The sequence below is a fragment of the Trichoplusia ni genome, chromosome 13, assembly GCF_003590095.1.
Source record: "Trichoplusia ni isolate ovarian cell line Hi5 chromosome 13, tn1, whole genome shotgun sequence".
Taxonomy (NCBI): Eukaryota; Metazoa; Arthropoda; class Insecta; order Lepidoptera; family Noctuidae; genus Trichoplusia; species Trichoplusia ni.
In genome coordinates, this window is record NC_039490.1 from 6624103 (window position 1) to 6644187 (window position 20085).

At 36.1% G+C, this 20085-nt stretch overlaps 3 protein-coding genes across 7 annotated transcripts in view; 1 reads left to right on the forward strand and 2 right to left on the reverse strand.

Annotated features, from left to right (window-relative positions):
- LOC113500141 (N-alpha-acetyltransferase 15, NatA auxiliary subunit-like) overlaps positions 1-8592 on the reverse strand; it is a 71248-nt gene extending 62656 nt beyond the window's left edge. For 3 of the 5 annotated variants that reach the window (XM_026880837.1, XM_026880836.1, XM_026880835.1), the window contains exons 1-10: positions 8412-8592; positions 8051-8135; positions 7423-7685; positions 6005-6312; positions 5492-5626; positions 3978-4118; positions 3306-3573; positions 2802-2958; positions 2100-2224; positions 128-1111 (exon numbers count right to left, since the gene is read on the reverse strand). In XM_026880837.1, the coding sequence (XP_026736638.1) occupies positions 128-1111; positions 2100-2224; positions 2802-2958; positions 3306-3573; positions 3978-4118; positions 5492-5626; positions 6005-6312; positions 7423-7685; positions 8051-8135; positions 8412-8468 (2523 nt within the window). In that variant the 5' untranslated portion in view covers positions 8469-8592. The remainder of the gene's footprint in view (positions 1-127; positions 1112-2099; positions 2225-2801; positions 2959-3305; positions 3574-3977; positions 4119-5491; positions 5627-6004; positions 6313-7422; positions 7686-8050; positions 8136-8411) is intronic. The other 2 variants (XM_026880838.1, XM_026880839.1) reach the window with 1 other exon arrangement.
- Positions 8593-9158: 566 nt separating this feature from the next.
- LOC113499974 lies at positions 9159-11214 on the forward strand. Its single transcript, XM_026880604.1, has one exon. The coding sequence runs from the start codon at positions 9314-9316 to the stop codon at positions 9998-10000; it is 687 nt and encodes a 228-aa protein (XP_026736405.1). The 5' UTR covers positions 9159-9313; the 3' UTR covers positions 10001-11214.
- Positions 11215-15825: 4611 nt separating this feature from the next.
- Positions 15826-18828, reverse strand: LOC113499975. The gene is made up of 4 exons (XM_026880605.1): positions 18703-18828; positions 18446-18622; positions 17905-18242; positions 15826-17602 (listed from the first exon to the last, which is right to left on the reverse strand). The coding sequence occupies exons 3-4, from the start codon at positions 18237-18239 to the stop codon at positions 16960-16962; spliced, it is 978 nt and encodes a 325-aa protein (XP_026736406.1). The 5' UTR covers positions 18240-18242; positions 18446-18622; positions 18703-18828; the 3' UTR covers positions 15826-16959.
- Between the last annotated feature and the right edge of the window lie 1257 nt (positions 18829-20085).

Below are 20085 nucleotides of genomic sequence, written 5' to 3' on the forward strand. Positions count from 1 at the left end.
TATGTTATGCTTGAATGCTACCAACGAATAAAGCAAAGAATTGTATACAGATTGCGTTAGTGATACAAATTACGGCGGGTCCTGCAGCGGCTGCGTGTAGAGGCGCGGGTGTGTAGTGCGAGGGTACCTGTGTCGGGCTCGGCGGTCTGCGGCGCGTCCTGCAGCGGCTGCGTGTAGAGGCGCGGGTGTGTAGTGCGAGGGTACCTGTGTCGGGCTCGGCGGTCTGCGGCGCGTCCTGCAGCGGCTGCGTGTAGAGGCGCGGGTGTGTAGTGCGAGGGTACCTGTGTCGGGCTCGGCGGTCTGCGGCGCGTCCTGCAGCGGCTGCGTGTAGAGGCGCGGGTGTGTAGTGCGAGGGTACCTGTGTCGGGCTCGGCGGTCTGCGGCGCGTCCTGCAGCGGCTGCGTGTAGAGGCGCGGGTGTGTAGTGCGAGGGTACCTGTGTCGGGCTCGGCGGTCTGCGGCGCGTCCTGCAGCGGCTGCGTGTAGAGGCGCGGGTGTGTAGTGCGAGGGTACCTGTGTCGGGCTCGGCGGTCTGCGGCGCGTCCTGCAGCGGCTGCGTGTAGAGGCGCGGGTGTGTAGTGCGAGGGTACCTGTGTCGGGCTCGGCGGTCTGCGGCGCGTCCTGCAGCGGCTGCGTGTAGAGGCGCGGGTGTGTAGTGCGAGGGTACCTGTGTCGGGCTCGGCGGTCTGCGGCGCGTCCTGCAGCGGCTGCGTGTAGAGGCGCGGGTGTGTAGTGCGAGGGTACCTGTGTCGGGCTCGGCGGTCTGCGGCGCGTCCTGCAGCGGCTGCGTGTAGAGGCGCGGGTGTGTAGTGCGAGGGTACCTGTGTCGGGCTCGGCGGTCTGCGGCGCGTCCTGCAGCGGCTGCGTGTAGAGGCGCGGGTGTGTAGTGCGAGGGTACCTGTGTCGGGCTCGGCGGTCTGCGGCGCGTCCTGCAGCGGCTGCGTGTAGAGGCGCAGGTACACGGAGATAGCGACGCGTGCGCAGCGGAAGTAGAACGGATGCGCACGAAGAACGTCCTCAAGCCGCAAAAGCCCCACGTACGACCGCAGCGTCATCTTGCGCATGCAGTATGAGTGGAAGTCGAACTGGTCCTCCATTATCTCGGAGAAGTGCTGCAAAAATAAATCAATTTATTGTATCAATCTGAATTATGTTCATTTTCCTTCTTCAAATACTGTTGCGCTGTTTTAATTTCCTTTTATATTTAATTCCTCAATCACTCTCAGGTATGCTGTAAGAAAACCCAACTCTGGGTTAAGGTCGGCTTTGTACAATAACTTTCCAAGAACATATGGTCCAAGAGTGTATTTATGTGCAATAAAGTATAATTAAATAATAATGTTTCCCACGATTCCAAAATAACAGGTAATCTATCACGCACCGGCACGCGCCGTTACTGACTAGCGAACTCAATAGCCTCTATCGGTTCAAGCCACTGCCTGAAGTAGTCTTCAGATCATGACGCCGGGGATCTTGGGACTTGGCTTTACGGGTGACAGAATTCACTCATTGCAAAACAACGTGCACATAGGATAACTTCAACTTAACCCCATTATAGAAAATACTAATACATTTTGACGTAGGTGCCATATGGCTCGTTGATGTCTTTTACAGTAAGTTTTTAAAGAATAGTTGACACTTTTTTATACACTGGATCACTGTGACCAGTAATTACCTATCAAAAAAGTTATGATATTTTATTTATTTAACAGTTATTTACACAAAACAGTTAAAAACACAACATAAAGGATGTATAAGAGTGCTGCTAATTTCGTAATTCAATTCTACCGGCAGATCTCTAACTCCTAATAAATTTAAATGTGAAAGTTTCTTTGGATCGATGGATGTTTGTTACTGTTTCAAAAAGCACTAACTGATTTGGTCAAAATATGGTACTCGGATATTATAAATTGGTTAAACCACATAGGTTTTAGGTTCCCGTGGGATCATTTTTGATTGAGTATAAGAAAACGCTGGCAACAGTTAGTAGTTTAACTAGTAGTATTGGCTGGATACCAAGAATATTAGACGAAAGCATAAACAAAGGGAGGTCTATGCCGAGAAGTGAGATACATAAAGCTGATAAAAAGGAAGACTAACCCGGTCCACTTCGTGAGCTTTTTTGAGGGCCTCGCCCCATTGTTGTTGCCGTTGGTACGCTGCCGCCGCTTCCGTTTGGAACCACATGCACTGCATTTCGTTAAGGTTCTCTGTAGCTGGGACACCTGGAATTAAATAGGAGTTAATTTTAAAGTTATTAAAGGTGGAATCCTAATTGGTTATAAATTGTGCAGGGAAAAGGTGCCAGGAGATTTATCAGAAAGAATGATCTCAATAGTAATGATAGTACAAGTCAACCTGCATCTCTTTTGGTTCCTCTCAGACAAAGCATCAGAATTAAAAATATGAGATAATTAAGTTGTACCTATTTGTGATGCGACTATATTTTTCTATTAGTACAGTTACCAAAGTATTCCATTTATAGAATGTCCCTTTTGATTTAAGGCGACGTATACTTTATAATCCCCAACGCAAAAAGAGGGTTGTTATGAGTTTGCCTATCTACAGTAGCATAGCTCCTGCACGGGCTTGTATTAGAGGTGACCGAAAGCGAGTGTTTTTTTTAACTTTTTTGATAAAAATCAGTCGAGCCATTTCAAAGTTGTGGTGGTTGTTAAGTTTACACCGAGGAGGCATTTTTAATTTCTAATCTGATAGAATACTGAACCACCATATTAAGTAATTCTGACTTAAGTTACGATAGTGATTATTAGTTAGATTATGAAGGGTGAGTAGCCTGACCCTCGCGCGTGAACTTGGCGCACATGTCCTCTGCGCGCTTGACGTGTCCGGCGCGCAGCATGTAGCGCGCGCACTTGCTGTTGACGTAGCGGTCGGCCGTGTCCATGGCCTGCGCCTCCTCCAGCCACTGGTAGGCCGACACCGGGTCGCCCGCGTGCTGCACAACAATCAAACTAATTTTTACATGTGCAATGTATGCACATGTAAAACTGAACTATTTTTACGTCATTTTTATGGTTCTGAACTCAATGAAGTTGAAACTTTTCAAATGAGAAGAATGTCAAAAAAGCCAAACGACAGTATTTTACATACATCACAGATTATTGTTACCCTAAAAAGTCACTCACTAGGCCACATTCCGCGCGATAATGCTCAACATGTTCAAAGTCAATGCAAAGCGTTTTTGCACGTGTTGCGCTTCAAGTGTTTCCTAGTATCGTGCGACTAATATTGCCTAGTATCATGCTGTCTTTATCATAATTAAGAAGAATGTAGACAACCAACCTTATATATCCTTCCTTTGACAATAAACAGTTCTATGAGCGTGGGCGTGTGTTCGATAGCGGCATCTATGTACAAGAGCGCGCGATCAGTATCCTTCTTGTAGTCGAAGTGTTGCGCGGCGTAGTAGTAGGCCCACAGCAACGCGCTGGCCGGCTGCTTGGTCTCGCCGGCGTCCGAACTGAACGTGCCCACTGAGCTCAAGTTCTCAATGTACTGCAGTATTAACTTCTCTATCGTATCTGCTTTACTCTGGTCTGCGTATAATGACCTGAAATAAATAAGAATATTTTTTAAGTTTTTTGCTTATTATTGTTGTAAAGACGGTTAAAGACGTAAGAAAACCCACTTAATGACCCAGCAAGTATTAAGAAATGAGGAGAGATACCAAATCGATCGCTATCGCCATGCGAATGTGTTGCTATCCTCAAACAGAACACAAAAACAATTAAATAAAATAAAACAAAAAGAACCATGCATAAAGGAATACAATAATTGTTTCTCGGTGATTAAATTCACATTCAAAAGAGTCAGGACAAGCATTCCTGTATCGCACAAATACTTGTCTTACGCGGGTATCGAACCTGCGACACATAGAGCTTTGCGGGTTAAGCGTTGTGACATCAAGCATTGCAGTCGTAATATAACAGTAACAGAAACTTGAGCATTGCATACCTGAGGTCGACAAACAGCGGTGGTATTCCCTTGTGCAGGCCGTGTCGCAGGTAGTCGTCGGCGAGCCTCTCGAACACGGGCTGCGCGTGCGCCTCCGTCAGCTGCAGCCGCCGCGGGGCTATCGCGCGCGGGAACTCTTTCCTGGAACACAAACAATTTCATTAATAACGTAATCTTTAAGTCGCTTTAATGTTATTACGTTACTCCTTTCTATAATTAATTAAAAAAGAGACTGATATTTTTTGTGTATGTAATGTGAGAGCATACTTTCATAAACCTCACTTAAATTAGTTTTTTTTTTTTGTGGAAACCTATTACACAGGATTTAACGGAAGCATGTGTGGCATCTAGTAAAAGACGTGACAAAGAGCTGCTAGAATAAACATCACTTAAAATATTAGATGCAATAAGAAAGTCGTTTAATATCATCCCACAGATTTAAAACATGACCCATACAAAAAGACTCATAGAAAATCAACGCTGTATTATCAATATCTTAAATAGCAATCCTTGTAACACATTCCAGTGTGTAGACACAAACAAACACTGCTATTAACACTAATTATATCGATTGAATTGCAGTTATGTAACTAATGTAACTTAAGGCGCATTTAGACAAGACGAGACAACGCGCGAGCTGCGTTACATTACGGACAATTACTCACACAATGTTTGTAACCTGTACATAAACAGAATTGCATTCCGTCCATTGAATTGCCTTCGAGTTCATAGTCCTAAACTAGACAGTAGCGTTAATTCGTGCAGTGGCACTAGTTGGAATTACTGTTGGTTCAAACATAACGACGCTGATAACACTAGATCTCTTCCAATCCTGGCTTTAATTGATTTACGCTATGCTATTTCCGAACCGAATCAAAGTTAAAAACATAAAAAAAAGCAATACGCGAGTAAGCCAGCAGGTCTAATTGAGCCTTAAGACACGAAATGTATAACATTATTGATACAAATAAATGATAATACTTGCATAATAAAGCTATCACGCGAGTAAATACTATGCGATATGTTAATACGTGTTCACTGATAGTCTATTGCATTATGTATTTATATTGTTTGTATAACTATGTGATGTGAAATATATTATTCTGATGGTTCCATAGCCAAAGGGTATAATCGGGAGCCAGCGGTATTATTAGATCGAAAAATCGAATGATCGAAAGTTTTCCCGCGGCCCTGTGAACGGTTAGAAGTCCCTTCTGTTCAACCTTAAGTGTCGTGTCTAAGTGGTCGTATCTCGTGAACCTCGCGTTGTAACGACCACTAATTTTATGGATGAAAAAAATTAGATTCTAGTTTTAGATTGTCTTTGGCCTATTTGTACGGTAGTCTCAGTGTGGCCTCTGACTCGCACATGACCGATATTTGGTATTTATTTTTACAACGCTTACAGCATCTTTAAGTTTTTTTTAACGATTTTTGACCGACCTTTACGTCAATAGCAATCTTAACAGGCTCTATGGTAACCCAGAAAATACCATCCAGGGAGTTCTACTTACTTATATACATCAAAGAAGGCCACTTTTTCGTCTGCATTACTTAGCTGTTTAGCTTCTATTAGTTTCTCATAATACATCACATTTTCAGGATTTCTTTTTAATAAGTCTTCATAAACAGCTTCCGCTTCCTTAAACCTGAAAACCATTACGTTTTATAAATAAATTACTCTAAAAATACTACCATACTTAATTTTTCATTTCATTGTTTAAGAAATATATCCTACTAATATTATAAATTATTTATAAACCACTAGACAGATTAAGACAAAACTTGGTATACAGATAGTTTACAGCCAGGATTGACACATAGGATTTTTATTCCGATTTTATGTTCCCGTGGGACCATTTTAAATTTTTAGCGGGCGGGCCCGCAGGCAACAGCTAGAGGTAACTTATATTTACAACTGTCTGATTTAAATCTGAATTGATGTTTTTGGCTTCAATGAACAGATATACTATTAAATAAAAATATTCATACGAATCACAGATATTAAAAAGTATTAAAGTACAAACCTCTTCAATTTCAAATAATATTCGCCAGAGGTCTCCTTAATCGATAACTTATCAAGAATTTGAGATGAGAACTTATTTAGGTGTTGGAGAGCCCTCTCGTACTGGCCAGACTCCGCCAGCACCATGTTCTGGTATAGCAGGAGTTCTGAATGTTCATAGTCATAAGGCCCCTTCATCTGGTTGGTACGGAAGGCATCTAGGATGCTGTTCGCCATCTCATAGTCGCCGAGGAGATGGTAACTCATGGCGAAACCGATCCATGACGCCCTTTGCGTTGGTCTCAACATAAACAGTTGGTAACGGGTATCCTGGAAAACAGGAAAACACATGATGAGTATAAGAAAACATAAGATGCTCTGAAATGAGTCAGAAGTAATGACAGTCAATTTCATGCCTAATTTCTGTATATTCCTTGTTTCTAATACTTTCATTTATATGCTGTGGCTTTCCCTGCTTAGATTAATTCTATTTTATATGAATCAGTGTTTAGTACATAGGTAAAAAAAAAGTGAAGACAGAGAGTCGACATTTCCTATCTGACTACCCTAAGAAGAAATATCAACACAAACTCAGGGGACCCTTTCAAAGTCCAGACAATTTAAAATCAAAACCAAAAAAGATGGTTAGGTAGAGTTAAATTCCAGGCAAAATTCAAATCTTTTGAGCTATAGCAAGAATAATAAACATGAATTCCTTAATAATATAAAAAGACAGAATTCAGGACTAGTTCTCATACATGAATTTTTAAAAGCATTTCCTCTTGGAAGGGAAAGTTAAACATGATTGTTATGCTTACAGACATAAATATACACATTGCAAATGATATAATAATGATAATAAAACAATACAGTAGTATGATATGACAGTGCAATTGAAGATACATACAATAGTATTACAAATCTACTCACAAAACTTGAATAAAGAAAATTTAAAACTTATCTTCAGTTCTTCAATGTCATTAATATATTAAAACCCCTACTAATATTATAAATGCGTAAGTAACTCTGTCTGTCTGTCAATGTGTTATGCTTTCACTTCTACACCACTAAACTGATAGAGTTGACCTTGAGAAAGAACATAGGATAGTTTTTATCCCGGACTCTTAAAGAGTTCTCTTGAAATAGCGATATAACCGACATCGACGCGGGCGAAGCCGCGGGTGAAAAGCTAGGTTAGTATCTAATTATACTTCCAAAACAAAAATATTAACATTTTCACATTCATGCAAAAACAATTATTTTGCAGTATGTAGTTGCTATTAATAAACTAAATAGCGACGCTGATGAATTTTTTGATGCTTTAATTTAATAATTTTTTGTTTTTTAACTTGTAAATATTTAACTCTGTAAAATTGTAAATAAATACTAGATAACACATCCCCAAATATGGACTAGATACTTGTGGCAGCATGAACTCACTTTATACCCTTCCAAGTCACGCATCTGAATCTGTAACAGTGACAAATCCCGTAGAATCTGAATATTTTCCTTCTCCCACTTGAGAGCATTACGGTAGCACTTGATGGCCTCATCATACTTTTTGTCAGACCGCTGGAGAAGTCCGTACACATGCCAGCACACGGGAGACTTCAGGTCATTACGCAGTCCTCTGCGGACATACTCATATGCTTCATCTTTGCGACCCAGACAGTTCAGAGTTAATCCTTTCATAGCCAATGTTTCTGAAAATTTGTATAAAATTTATGAATGTATTTACTTTCTACACCAAATTATTTTAAATTCATGTAGAATATGCATAATGTAAATTCATTAATGAATGCAACACCTAAAGCAATACTTGTACCAAATTCAGATACTGTAAACAATTATACAGACAATGTTTTCAAAACAATTTCATAAATTCAAAACTTTACACTGCACAGTTATGTATTTGTCATAACTACAGAACACAACTTTACTGCTTTAAACACTGCAAACAATCAAACATAAAATAGTTTGAGCTTTATAAATTAAGATGAACTTTTCCATTTGATTATCATTAACTCCAGCGCATTTAGAAAAATAAATATTTTGCATTAGAACTCACCTCCATGGTCTGCATATTTGGGGTTAGAAAGAATTTGCTTGGCAAATTTCAACCCATTTTTATATTGTTTATGTTCGTAACAGCGCTGAAAGATAACAATGCACTTATCATTGAGTGTTTAACCTCTATTATTAGATGCAGCCAAAAGGGTGCTAGCTTCATACATAATAGTTCAATATATTATTGCAATAGTGGTAGTAGTAATCGCTTATTAATAGTATTTTTAAAATTATACATTGCATCTTCAAAAAGAGACGTAAAAATACTCTTATTGAGATTTGCATTATTTTATAAATTCAAGATAATCGCAAAGAATGACAGGCTGCACCAATCCTAATTGTATGTTTACAATATAACTTACCAAAATTCTTTTGAAAAGCGCATTTTCTTTAGGTGGCAAAGGATTACTGGGTGGCATTTTGTTCGAATAAAATGAAGTATCTTTTTATTATTTCACTAATAAATTGAAATATTTCTAAAAACCTCGTGGCTATAAACCAAAGAAGTCGATGAAGGATTACTGTCTATGGTCTACCGTCTATAAGAACTAGTCACGTGACCAAGGAATTGCCATACAGATAAACAAAACTGAAAAGAACAATATATTTTTCAATAACTAACATTCTCCATAACTTATTTTTGTCGTCTAAGCTAAATAAAAAAAGAATTTCCATTTCCAAGATAATTACAATACATTCGTTAGGATGTAAATCTTCAGAGACATTTAAAAAATATATTATTACTTTATAAACTGAGAAAAGGTTTTGCAAGTTAATTTTAAAGGCTCATACAATGTTCTTATAATTATAATGATCTTATGTTTGTGTTTGTCCCTAAAAACGATGTTTTTTTTATGGAGGAATTATTAATTTACTTTTCCAATTTTAGTTACTTACTTATTTGGTTAGGTTTCCTAAAATACAAGCGTATGTTTAGTAGCTAGTATGATAATTAATTTCAGATAATATTTTCCCTAAGCGATGCACCTTATCAGAACTTAAAAACAGAAAACCATTCTTCATGATAATTACCTACAGCCTTTGTGAAAGTCAAAGGCGAAACTTTTGTATCTATTTTTTATTCGGTTCCCTAAGTTCCATTGTCAGTTTCAATTTCAACGTTCAGTTGTCAATTAAGTGTCAGTCTGGGTTGACAAATTTGTATTTAATTTATTGAAAGGAATAAAATATACTAAAATTAACTGTAAAAGTTATTCAAAATTGTTTCGTTCACATAAACTTTGTTTCTTATCGTAAGAGTAACATGGGCATAGAAAACATGCGTCGTTGGCCTATGTATATCGTATTCGCTGTATGTATTTTATTGTTCCTTTCACTATTCAATAGTTGGAGCGTGGAAACTGAATTACGAAACAGGGTTTCGGAGCTTAGTACTCAACTTCAGGAATGCTCAAAGCAGCAGACATCTTGCATGGAAGAATCGCTAACATTACTGGAACAACGCGATGGATATGTAGTAAAAATGAATGAGTTAGACAAACAAAAGTCGAAATTAATTGATGATGTAGCTGATTTCAAGACCAAGCTGTCGAGATCTGAAGGACAAGTGAACCACACCAAAGTCGATGTGGAACTTTGTAAGACAGAGCTGCAATCACTGAAAAATTTACAAGTAAGCAAGACTGCTATAGTAGATACATTAAGGTTAGAGAAAGATACTTTAACCGCTCAACTGACTGAGAGGAAGCAAAAAATAGAAGATTTGGAAAAAGAGATTGAGAAGTTAAAGTCAGCTCTGACAACAAAAAGTGCTCCAAATCCATCTTCAATACCCAAGGTGACGCCAGCTGCCCAGCCGCCCAAGATGAGTCCTGCTCTCAGTGCCCACAACCCCATTAATGAACCAGTGTTAGAAAATGATGCCAAGGAAGAAATAGAAGACACAAATGCCTTGAATGATGGCAATGATTTTGACCCACAGGTGCAATAAGTTTAATTATTGTTTAAGTTTGTGATTTAGTGGCCTGTTAACATTTACCAGTTAGGGACTAAGAAAGAGGCTGATGGTAGAAAGGCTATAAGCTAGAATACATGCATAATGAGTATTCTTAACAACTAAAGAGGTTCGAAGAACTGAAGGTTAGCTATGAAAAAAAAAATCACTTTGATGGTTGACATTCTTGTTGATAAGAGTATTTTTTTTGTAGGTTACTACACCTTCTGCTCTTGATAACAGAGTCAGTCAATTCATACAAGCTTAGCCTATATAACAGATCTTTGGACATTAAGTTGCCTTTTCAGAGCTTTTGTGATTGTGTAAATTGACTGTCAATGTTTTATTCTTTTAATGAAATCAACAGTGTGCAAAGACGAAGTATTCAAATGAATTAATCAAAAATAAAAAGTTTTATTACAACTGCAAAATGCAAATTATATTCAAGTTGCTTAACCGATATTCAATGTTAAATAATAAAGTCTTCATATTGTTTGTTGAAATACATTATATGCTTTAATTTTTATTCCAATGCAGACTTAATGTTATATTTATTGTATTGTATAGTTGTGACTAATCTATTATTAGAACAGCTGTTGCTAGTGCATTTACAAATAAATATTTTTATGGTGCTTTTACTTTCTGCCTTTCTACAATCAAAGATCCAAAAATGCATTTGTTTATTTACAACTACTTGAATAGTAATGATTAATGTATTAAATAATATTATTCATTATGGAATAGCTTATGGAAATGAAAGGGCTTGAATAAACTTAACAATTTAATTATGTGCAATTTCAGGTGAAGCCATATTTCATACTCTCTTAGAAATAATTTTAGTTTTTATTTTTAAATCACAAGTATTGTTAATATGATTAATGGGATTAGAATAGAGATGCCATGATGGTGCCAGAAATGACTATTTGGATCTGACATGAGTAGTTTAATACTGATATGTTATTTTGCTCAATTTTCTATTATTGACATTATGAACACTGTTATTTCAATTCGATTCAGAGGCGGTGTGAATAATTTTTTAGATTGGTGAAGTGTATTATGATGTAATGTTATAGCATAATGTTTGCGTCGGCTCTATAAGTACGTAATATTGTATTGTATGTGTAACTTTAGTATTGTACTCTGTAGTTACTGTGTTTCGTACACGTCTTTTATAGTTGAGGAATAAATTGTATAGATTTTTTCCTTTTTTATTCGTATTTTTTTTATTGTTTTTAAGCGAACTCTTCACCCAATGTGCGTACAACGTACTGATAGCTGATCGTATACCGGATTTTTAACGACGATGTCAGTTGTTTCTCAATGGGATATTACCTACCTATACAATGGTTGCGTAGTAATTACTCTGCGACATAGTTTTCTAGTTCGATTGTATGGCTTCGAGTAGCTTGACCGAATCAGATCAGGGTTGTTAAGAGTTTTTACGTAACTAATCACCAAACGAATTAATCACCTAATTGTCAAGTTCATTTACAGAATTGGATATTCTTTATTGCATATCACATGAATAGGGGATTGTACAAACAAAAAGTTACATGGTGCCAAAATGCGCGGTCATATCACTAAGGGCCCATTTGTGTAGCCGCGCAGCTCGGGTATCCAACGTGATAAATTATAGCCAGCAATCTATTACAACTCGCACGATAATTCTCGCATCGTTAAAATTGGCCCTAAGAGATAGCTTTTACTGACAACCATTTAATGGACTATACTAGAGCTATAAATGAGCAACTTTATTGTAGGTAGTCTGCGTGGTGCACAGCTATAAAATAAACAATTAAATTGCAATAGAACAATTTCAGCTATGTAGGTATTCGAATAAACTTGTGTCTATTGAACATTACAGAACATAAACCAGTTTGCAACAGTAGTGGAGTAAAGTGCATTTCAGAAAACAATAAATTACTTTTATGGATGTCGCACGCATGTGGTAACAATCAAAGCCTTGATATCGAGTTTGTACAGTCGAGTTCATTCATACATTGGCACTGTCAAAGATTAACTCAAAATATTGTGGGCGTTGGATTTGTTGGAAAGCTCCAAAAGTTTTTACTTTTTCCTTGACGTATTGAGTAGTAATTTATTTATGAACTTAACTGTGCAGTAGACATGCTATTGGTTTATCAGAATCTAATAAAGTCGTCTACACTTTATAGTTTCGTAGAACATAATTAGATACGGAGCAATGAGCAATCAAGTCCAGTCTCATAATTAAGGTAATTCTCTTGACGTCCTATTGGTAGGTCCTGGTGTGTATTACGCATTGTGTACACGTCGTCTATAATGTCTTCCTACAAAACACCTCAGTTCTGCTTTTTACAATGGCCGTTGAATGACTGGATATTGTGTTAAATTGGCACTAATCGTATTATTATTATAAACAGTTTTCCAACACAACAATTAATGGAAATTTAGTACGGGGCGGAACACTCAAAGTCAAGACATTGAATTTCCAATTATTATATTATGAAAATGCCTAAGAGAATAGGAATAGTTTCAAATTTAAACCAACTGCCATTAATTCATCGGCCATTGTAAATAGCAGAATCGTCGTATTTCCACACTGCCAATAATGCGGTATAGTGTGCCTCATAGAGCAAAAGTATTTATGGAAATTAAATCCGGAACTCAAGTCCGATGCTATTGAAAACCTGCTATCAGTATGAAATAAGTTAGGTACCTACGCTACCTACCTACCTACAAACTACGACTTTGTGTAGCACAGGCTTGAGACCTCGTATTTACGTTGCACTAATATTTTCTTTCAACTGTTGTTAATAACTTTATTTAGACAGCTGTCTTAAATAAATGCAGGCGTAACTAAATTGGCTAAATATTAATTAAAAAAAAACATGTTAAGACGAAGTTAACATGAGGGTCTACCCCTATGTCTCGGTAATTTACTGAGTTGTGAACGCATGAGAGCGCAATACTCGGCGTAGAGAGGGATCTCTCTTCCATTCTCATCAATCTTCGTTAAATTACACAGGTTTCAAAACTAATATCTACTAGAGCAAGAGCCCGTGAACCCCAGACCTTCGTTATTTTATAAAAGCTGAAAGTTTGTCAGCGCATACTCCCAACACAGGTAAGAACGATGGACCATTATGAAGTTTGGGTTATAGTGGCTTAGGCAGGTAAACGGTACTAAAGGTGTGTAAAATACCGATCTAAATTCGTCAAATAATAAAGTGCGATTTTTTGATATTATCTTCAGAATATTATTAAAAATCACGTTATTCATTGCCAGACACTTAACATCGTGGCAACCCCTTGCCAGACACCCTTAATGTTCATGAATTATAGTTTAACTTACGTTATAGTATAAAAGCTGATTTTTATAAATAATACTTGGGTAATAAGTAGATGATGTTTCCTCATTAGCCAGACATTTTTTATAGTTCCAACCCCTTGCCAGACAAGCATGTAGGGTAGCTGTAGGAGCGAGCGCGAGGCAGTATGTATATGAGTGAGTGCGAGTGAGATGGCGAGTTAAGTCTACCGCGATCCCTCACTGCGCAGTTGTTATTTCTACTGCGCATGTATTGTTTAGTACTCAGTACATGTTTACATCAGCTAAAATAATATATATGATACGTAGATTATATTTTTACAATTTGTTTATGTGACTTTTTAAATTAAAGTGATTTTGTATTATAAAAACAAATCATAGGTGAAACATTAATTTGTGTTATTTGCAAAAAAAAGTAGTGACAAATAATATTTTATAGTATGACTAGCTGACCCGGCGAACTTCGTACCGCCTTAGCGTAGCTTTGATGCACTACTTTATTTTGTATAGTTGACCTATCTTAGGTATGAGTACCTATTAAATTTAAACTGGAATCTATAATATTCTCCATATATAAATTAATCCCTATTTCCCTGGTCTCGCCATATCTGAAAAGGACCTAATTTTATTAAATACAAAACAAAATATATATTTTCATAATAGTGTTTATTCCATAGGATTCAATAATTCCACTTATATTTTTACAAATCGCTATTGAACAACTTGGCATTTTGAAGTAAATACTGAGCTTAACACCACGCGCGCTCTAGAAAACAACTAATAGCCTCTATAACCTTCACTGTTTCTCTCTATTTTTGTACGTCTGGTTGGTGGCATTGTTAAAATGATAACATTGATGATGATAATGAATAAATTAATATTGTCTTTTATACTCTATAATAATATGTAATGTCATCAATTTATTTTTTTATCCTCAGTAATAACTTGTAGCATCATTAACCTATTTTTAATTAAATTTTTGAAAAATATTTTTTTTTTTTTTTTTAAACCTGTTTTTGATAAAATAAATTAAAATTTTTAACAATTTAAGGTAATTGTAGCATCGAATGTCTTTCCTTAAGATGTTTTTAAAATTTACATAAATCTGCGCCAAAAAGTTTATTTGCATGAGTCATTCATAATTCATAATTAATATTATTCTTATCATTTATAACGAATATTTAATTAATAATAATTGAAGATAGCACATATTATTGTTTTAGTTGATGTAAGCATGTATTAAATACTAAACAATACAAACGCATCTCACTCGCACTCACTCATATACATACTGCCTCGCGCTCGCTCCTACAGCTACCCTACATGCTTGTCTGGCAAGGGTTGGAACTATAAAAAATGTCTGGCTAATGAGGAAACATCATCTACTTATTACCCAAGTATTATTTATAAAAATCAGCTTTTATACTATAACGTAAGTTAAACTATAATTTCATGAACATTAAGGGTGTCTGGCAAGGGGTTGCCACGATGTTAAGTGTCTGGCAATGAATAACGTGATTTTTAATAATATTCTGAAGATAATATCAAAAAATCGCACTTTATTATTTGACGAATTTAGATCGGTATTTTACACACCTTTAGTACCGTTTACCTGCCTAAGCCACTATAACCCAAACTTCATAATGGTCCATCGTTCTTACCTGTGTTGGAGTATGCGCTGACAAACTTTCAGCTTTTATAAAATAACGAAGGTCTGGGGTTCACGGGCTCTTAGACCATACGATTCAATACTTTGAAATTGTTTTCGCGTTGCGTGACGTAGTGGCGGTCATTGCTTATTTTGAATCTATTCATCTTGTTCTTGTCAACCAGTAATCTATTCCGACAGTCATAAACTACAAGAGCACAAAGGAGAGTGTTATTAGACGTCAGATTCATTAGGAATACAGTGTGTTATTGATAGGAGGTCATTTAACTTTCATATTGAATGCGTGTATTGGCAATCAGAATTTATTGCCGTGAGCGTAACGTTCGTGTTAGACTGATGCGCTCGATAAATGTCCACATTTCTGTCAACAATAAATAAAGAAAGCCGATTTTATACTAAACAAGTTTTATTTACCTTAAACATCTCTAGCATAATCAAAAACAAAAATATTCCCATCGCCATTACTTCACAAGTAATGTGTTAACAACATAAAACTTAAAGTACCTAGTTATAACTAACGACGTACACTGGCAATCTCATTTACAATCCATACATATGCCGAATTACTTAATTAAAATCATAATTTGTAAATTACGTGTAAATTGCTGGACCGCTAGCTGGCAACACATAGGATAAAGATAAAGATAAAGCTAGTAAATACCATGATTGGCGAAACTAATTTGATCATTTCATGAGGTTATTTTACTTTGACATTACGCATATGCGTGTCAATAAAGTGATAACCTTAGGAATGATTCAGTGTGAAACATAGTGCCAAGACATAATTTAGACATTACATTATTTCTCTTAAAACCAATAAAAGACAAGCTTCATTTAAAACTCTTTCCTAAAATACATGGTCAACATGACTGAAATAGTTGATAATGGCATGAACAAGATCCGAGTCACAATTTAATGAATAGTCCTAGTACTAAGCTAACATTTGTAACTAAAATTAATAACTAAACCTAATGAATACAAGCTACAAGTCGGTGGTAAACAGGATAGTGGAATTGACAGAGATCGCCGAATCCGTAATTGCGATTGATAAAATATCACTTGGGGGATCAAGAGTGAAAAATAATTTATTGAGGCAGTTTATCCATACATAATAACCTCTTTCATATAACAATGGAAAACTACGTCAAAAAATCCGGTTCCTTCGTCTCAAATATTCCCTTGACATTGTAGCAATCAGAATTAACAGACTCCAAGTTAAAAACAAATAGATGTAGATGTGCTGTAAATAATGAAATATCAATTATATTGTGCCATCTTTTACTTCTATCAAATAATGCAAACAAGACGAACAATAGCGAGATAAATGACGCTGGTACATTTCATAAAAATATTCTTCAACATTTAATAAGACATCAGCATGGAGGAAAGGAATGTAGCCTTACTCTTTTAAAAACTTATGTCCATCACCTGGACTACCATAGGCTGGGTTGTTTGTGATAATAAGTCAACACAATGTGTCAACTAATCCTACATAAGAAAATTAAACTGGATTAAAAAACTTTGGTCAAATCTAAAGAGTACAGTTATTAAAAGTAATGTTATAAAAATTACTACTAGCATACAAATTCATAATGTCAAGAGGTACAGTTGGTCACATTGTAAACAATCAGTATCATAAAATACATAAAAATAAATGTTACAACATAGAAAAATACAATATCTTCATATCACAAGGTTATTAAATTGTATAATTGCATCCATTGAATAGCTTGTTATATTTACTGTCAAATTGATTACTCTTGGTGTACAACATTGATCAAAGTGGAATAACAACTTCAAATATAAAGGATAATAGGATTAATATATTTCATGGAGCACATAAAAACTTTATGATGTACCATGGTGATAAATTAATTCTAGTGCCCTTTAACATATAATACTATCTTATAACAATTTTCATATTATTATTAACATTGCACTTTTACTTCAATTTGACAGTAAAATAAACATAAAAATCTAAATCTTCTTGAGTTCTTGTTCAAGAGCTACTTCTTCAAAAGCAGCCAATAGATTCCGCCTGCACTTGCTCTCGTCAGCATACCTTAATGCCCAAATAATATACTCGCCTACATTCAAAGGGTCCTCAGAATAGCTTATTTGTACTTTACATTTTCTTTCCCAAGTCATAGCATCACTGCTTCTGCTATTCCTTGTCCTAGCAAACTCTATGTACCCATTACATTCTACAGCTAATTTCGGCAACTGTGCGTTGAGCGTGTCGTGTGATCTGTCAGAGTCTGTGCCACTAGTGGAAGGCAGGCAATCACCCTGGCCCACCTCTTGGTTTGGTGGAGTTATTGAAACACACTTCCTCTTGACTTTACGAACACCATCACCTTTGTTACAAACATCTGTATCTTCCTCTGGATATGACCTCTTTAGTGCATTTTGATCTATTTCATTTCTCTTATCTTCATCAGGTGCTGTGTTGTCAGTCTTTGGTTTAATGTCTATGATTATGTCACTGAGAGGCTGGCAACCCTCAGACCACTCTGGACTGCTGCAGTTAGACCTAAGCAGCCTTCTTTTGTGACCATTATCTTTAGTTCTGATAAGTTCTGGGGAATGTAGTGGACTAGCCAGTATGGAGTCATCTTTTCTGAAATTAGTAACAATTAATGTAGATTAATTCCAAACGAAAACAGTGTTTTGTATTATTGTGATTGTTCTGTTGTTTAATAATTTTGTGAGTTACAACTGTTTCCAAGAGAGAGACAAGAGATTCCACAGTAAAATGTTTGTTATCTTTATTTTTTTTTCCAATAAGAATAAATGACATTAAATAACAGTGACACTGACAGTCATTCTATGCTGTTCATTTGAATTGTTCTGTGAGAAGGGATAATAAAGAAAACTAGAATGTATAAAGCACCTAATTTAATCAATACTTAAAATACAAACCTTGTTAATCTTTCATGCCTGCTCTCAATCTTATCAATACTTTCAATTGTGGTAAAATCATGGTGGGAACATTGCATATCATATTTCAAGAATGCGGTAACTTTCTTCCTGGTTTTTATAGTACGGCCAAACCATTCAAGTATAGCGTCATCAGATAAGTACAGTGAGAGGTTGTAACGCTCATTATCTATCATGCGTTTGTACCATGCTATGAAGGTCCTGGCTTGTTGACGTTCAGAAAATTTGTTGTTACAGTTATTATTGGTTTCCTGCACAGGTTTGGTGTATTTTGACTGGTTATTGTTGCGTTTGCGTGGAGTAGTTGGCGAGGACATTTTCTGAAAGGTGTCGTAAATCATGATGTAAGTAAAAGTTTACTGGTTAGATATTATTAACATTTAAGTCATTTCATGAACTGAATGAGTTTCTATTTTTATGGGTACAAAAATAAGAATCTAGTAAGAACAGAAAAAAAAACACTAATGACCTTCAAGTTTACCAGAAATTTTGTGATTCCATTACATGAGGAATGGGTACTCACATTTGTCACAGAGTATTTCAACAACTCTTTGGGAACTCTTTGCGTCGTGTGCTAATTCCAATCGGAGCCCTGCGAGACGTTTTTTACTTTCCTCGATATAAGCAGTTATTGATAAATTTATTTCTAACAGTTCCTTGTGTAGTAATGTAACGCTCTGACTATTCGCTGATATATTTTCTGCAATAAAACACAACATTGAAATGTCACACGAAAACAACTGAAACACGAAACTTTTCGATATTTAAAACATAACCTACTTAGACACTCTACAGCTTCTAACGTTAAATTCTCACGGGTTAAATCATCAGATATTGTCGAATTCATCTTACGTTTGCGTTATTATACATTAACATCCGTAGTTTTATTCATGAAAGTTAAAATGATATTTTACACTCAAGTTCACTCAATCACGACTTCAACAGCGTCGTTTTTGCAAAACAAAATGGCAACCATAATAAACTATAAACATTTATTTTGGACGTTTTCAAACATGGCACTCTATTCGTTTTGGCCCCTTTTGTTAAAACGAGTGTGAAAGAGATGACGTTAGCTACAATGCCTAATAAATATCATAAGTCACACCTGCAACAAAATTCGAAAAGCAAAAAAAAACCATAGAGTATAATTTTTTTGAAACCTTATTTTACGTCTTAGTCTTTATAGCATTCTTTAATTTAACGTTTATTAATTTATGCCTGTGTTTAAAACTGACAACTATGACCATGTAAGCATCCGAGAAAGACCACCAGGATTGGAGTGATGTGAGTAGACTAGGTCTGTGTCGGAAATAAATTAAACAATACAATAAATAAATACTATAAATTCGTAGTGCTACACTACACTTAAACACTAGATATAAAAAGTACTTCTATAAAAATATTTTTTCCTTAATTTCATACTAGAGCGGAATTCCGTCTCAAAATAATTAATTTCAAAATAATAAGAATTTCAGATGAACAACAACAAGTTGTTAATCTTTGTTTAATGGTATTTAGGACTTTATAAATTGTTTTACTGAATCAATTTTAGAATAATATCAAATTATTGTCTAGCAATTTTAACTTTTTATACAAAATGATGTCGCTTCCTGAGATAGGCTAATGTTAACCATAGACTATGTATTAATTACGTGAACGATTGGATAGTTGAGGGAGCGCGCTTCTTTGGGAGTGGTAATGCGCCGACCAATCTACTGCGTGCTTGCGATCATTGACTTCGGCCATTGGTCTATCTTTTGTCAACCAATCATCGAAAAACCAGTGAGGACCAATGTAAGTTTACAATTTATTTTCACCGAATATTCTCTGGCGATGACCGTACCGGCAAATAATAAGAAATACACCAAAACAATTGGAACGCAAGCAATGTTTTCTACAATGTCTGACGAAATTACGTGAAAAATAGCAGCCATTTTGATTACGTTGCTTTCCTTGGCCTCGTCGCAGCGCAGTGTAGTGACGTGTTGAATTTTCTGTACAGAAATGTTATTTACTGTGCGTTTTTCTTGAAAGGTAGTAGCATTTTAGTATTGTAGTTTATCAACCGAAGTTTAAAGTAAGTTAACTATTTTTTATTGTACAAAATTGAATGTTACGATCTGAGCTTGCAAGAAAGTCGAATCTTCAATCTATTCACTATCT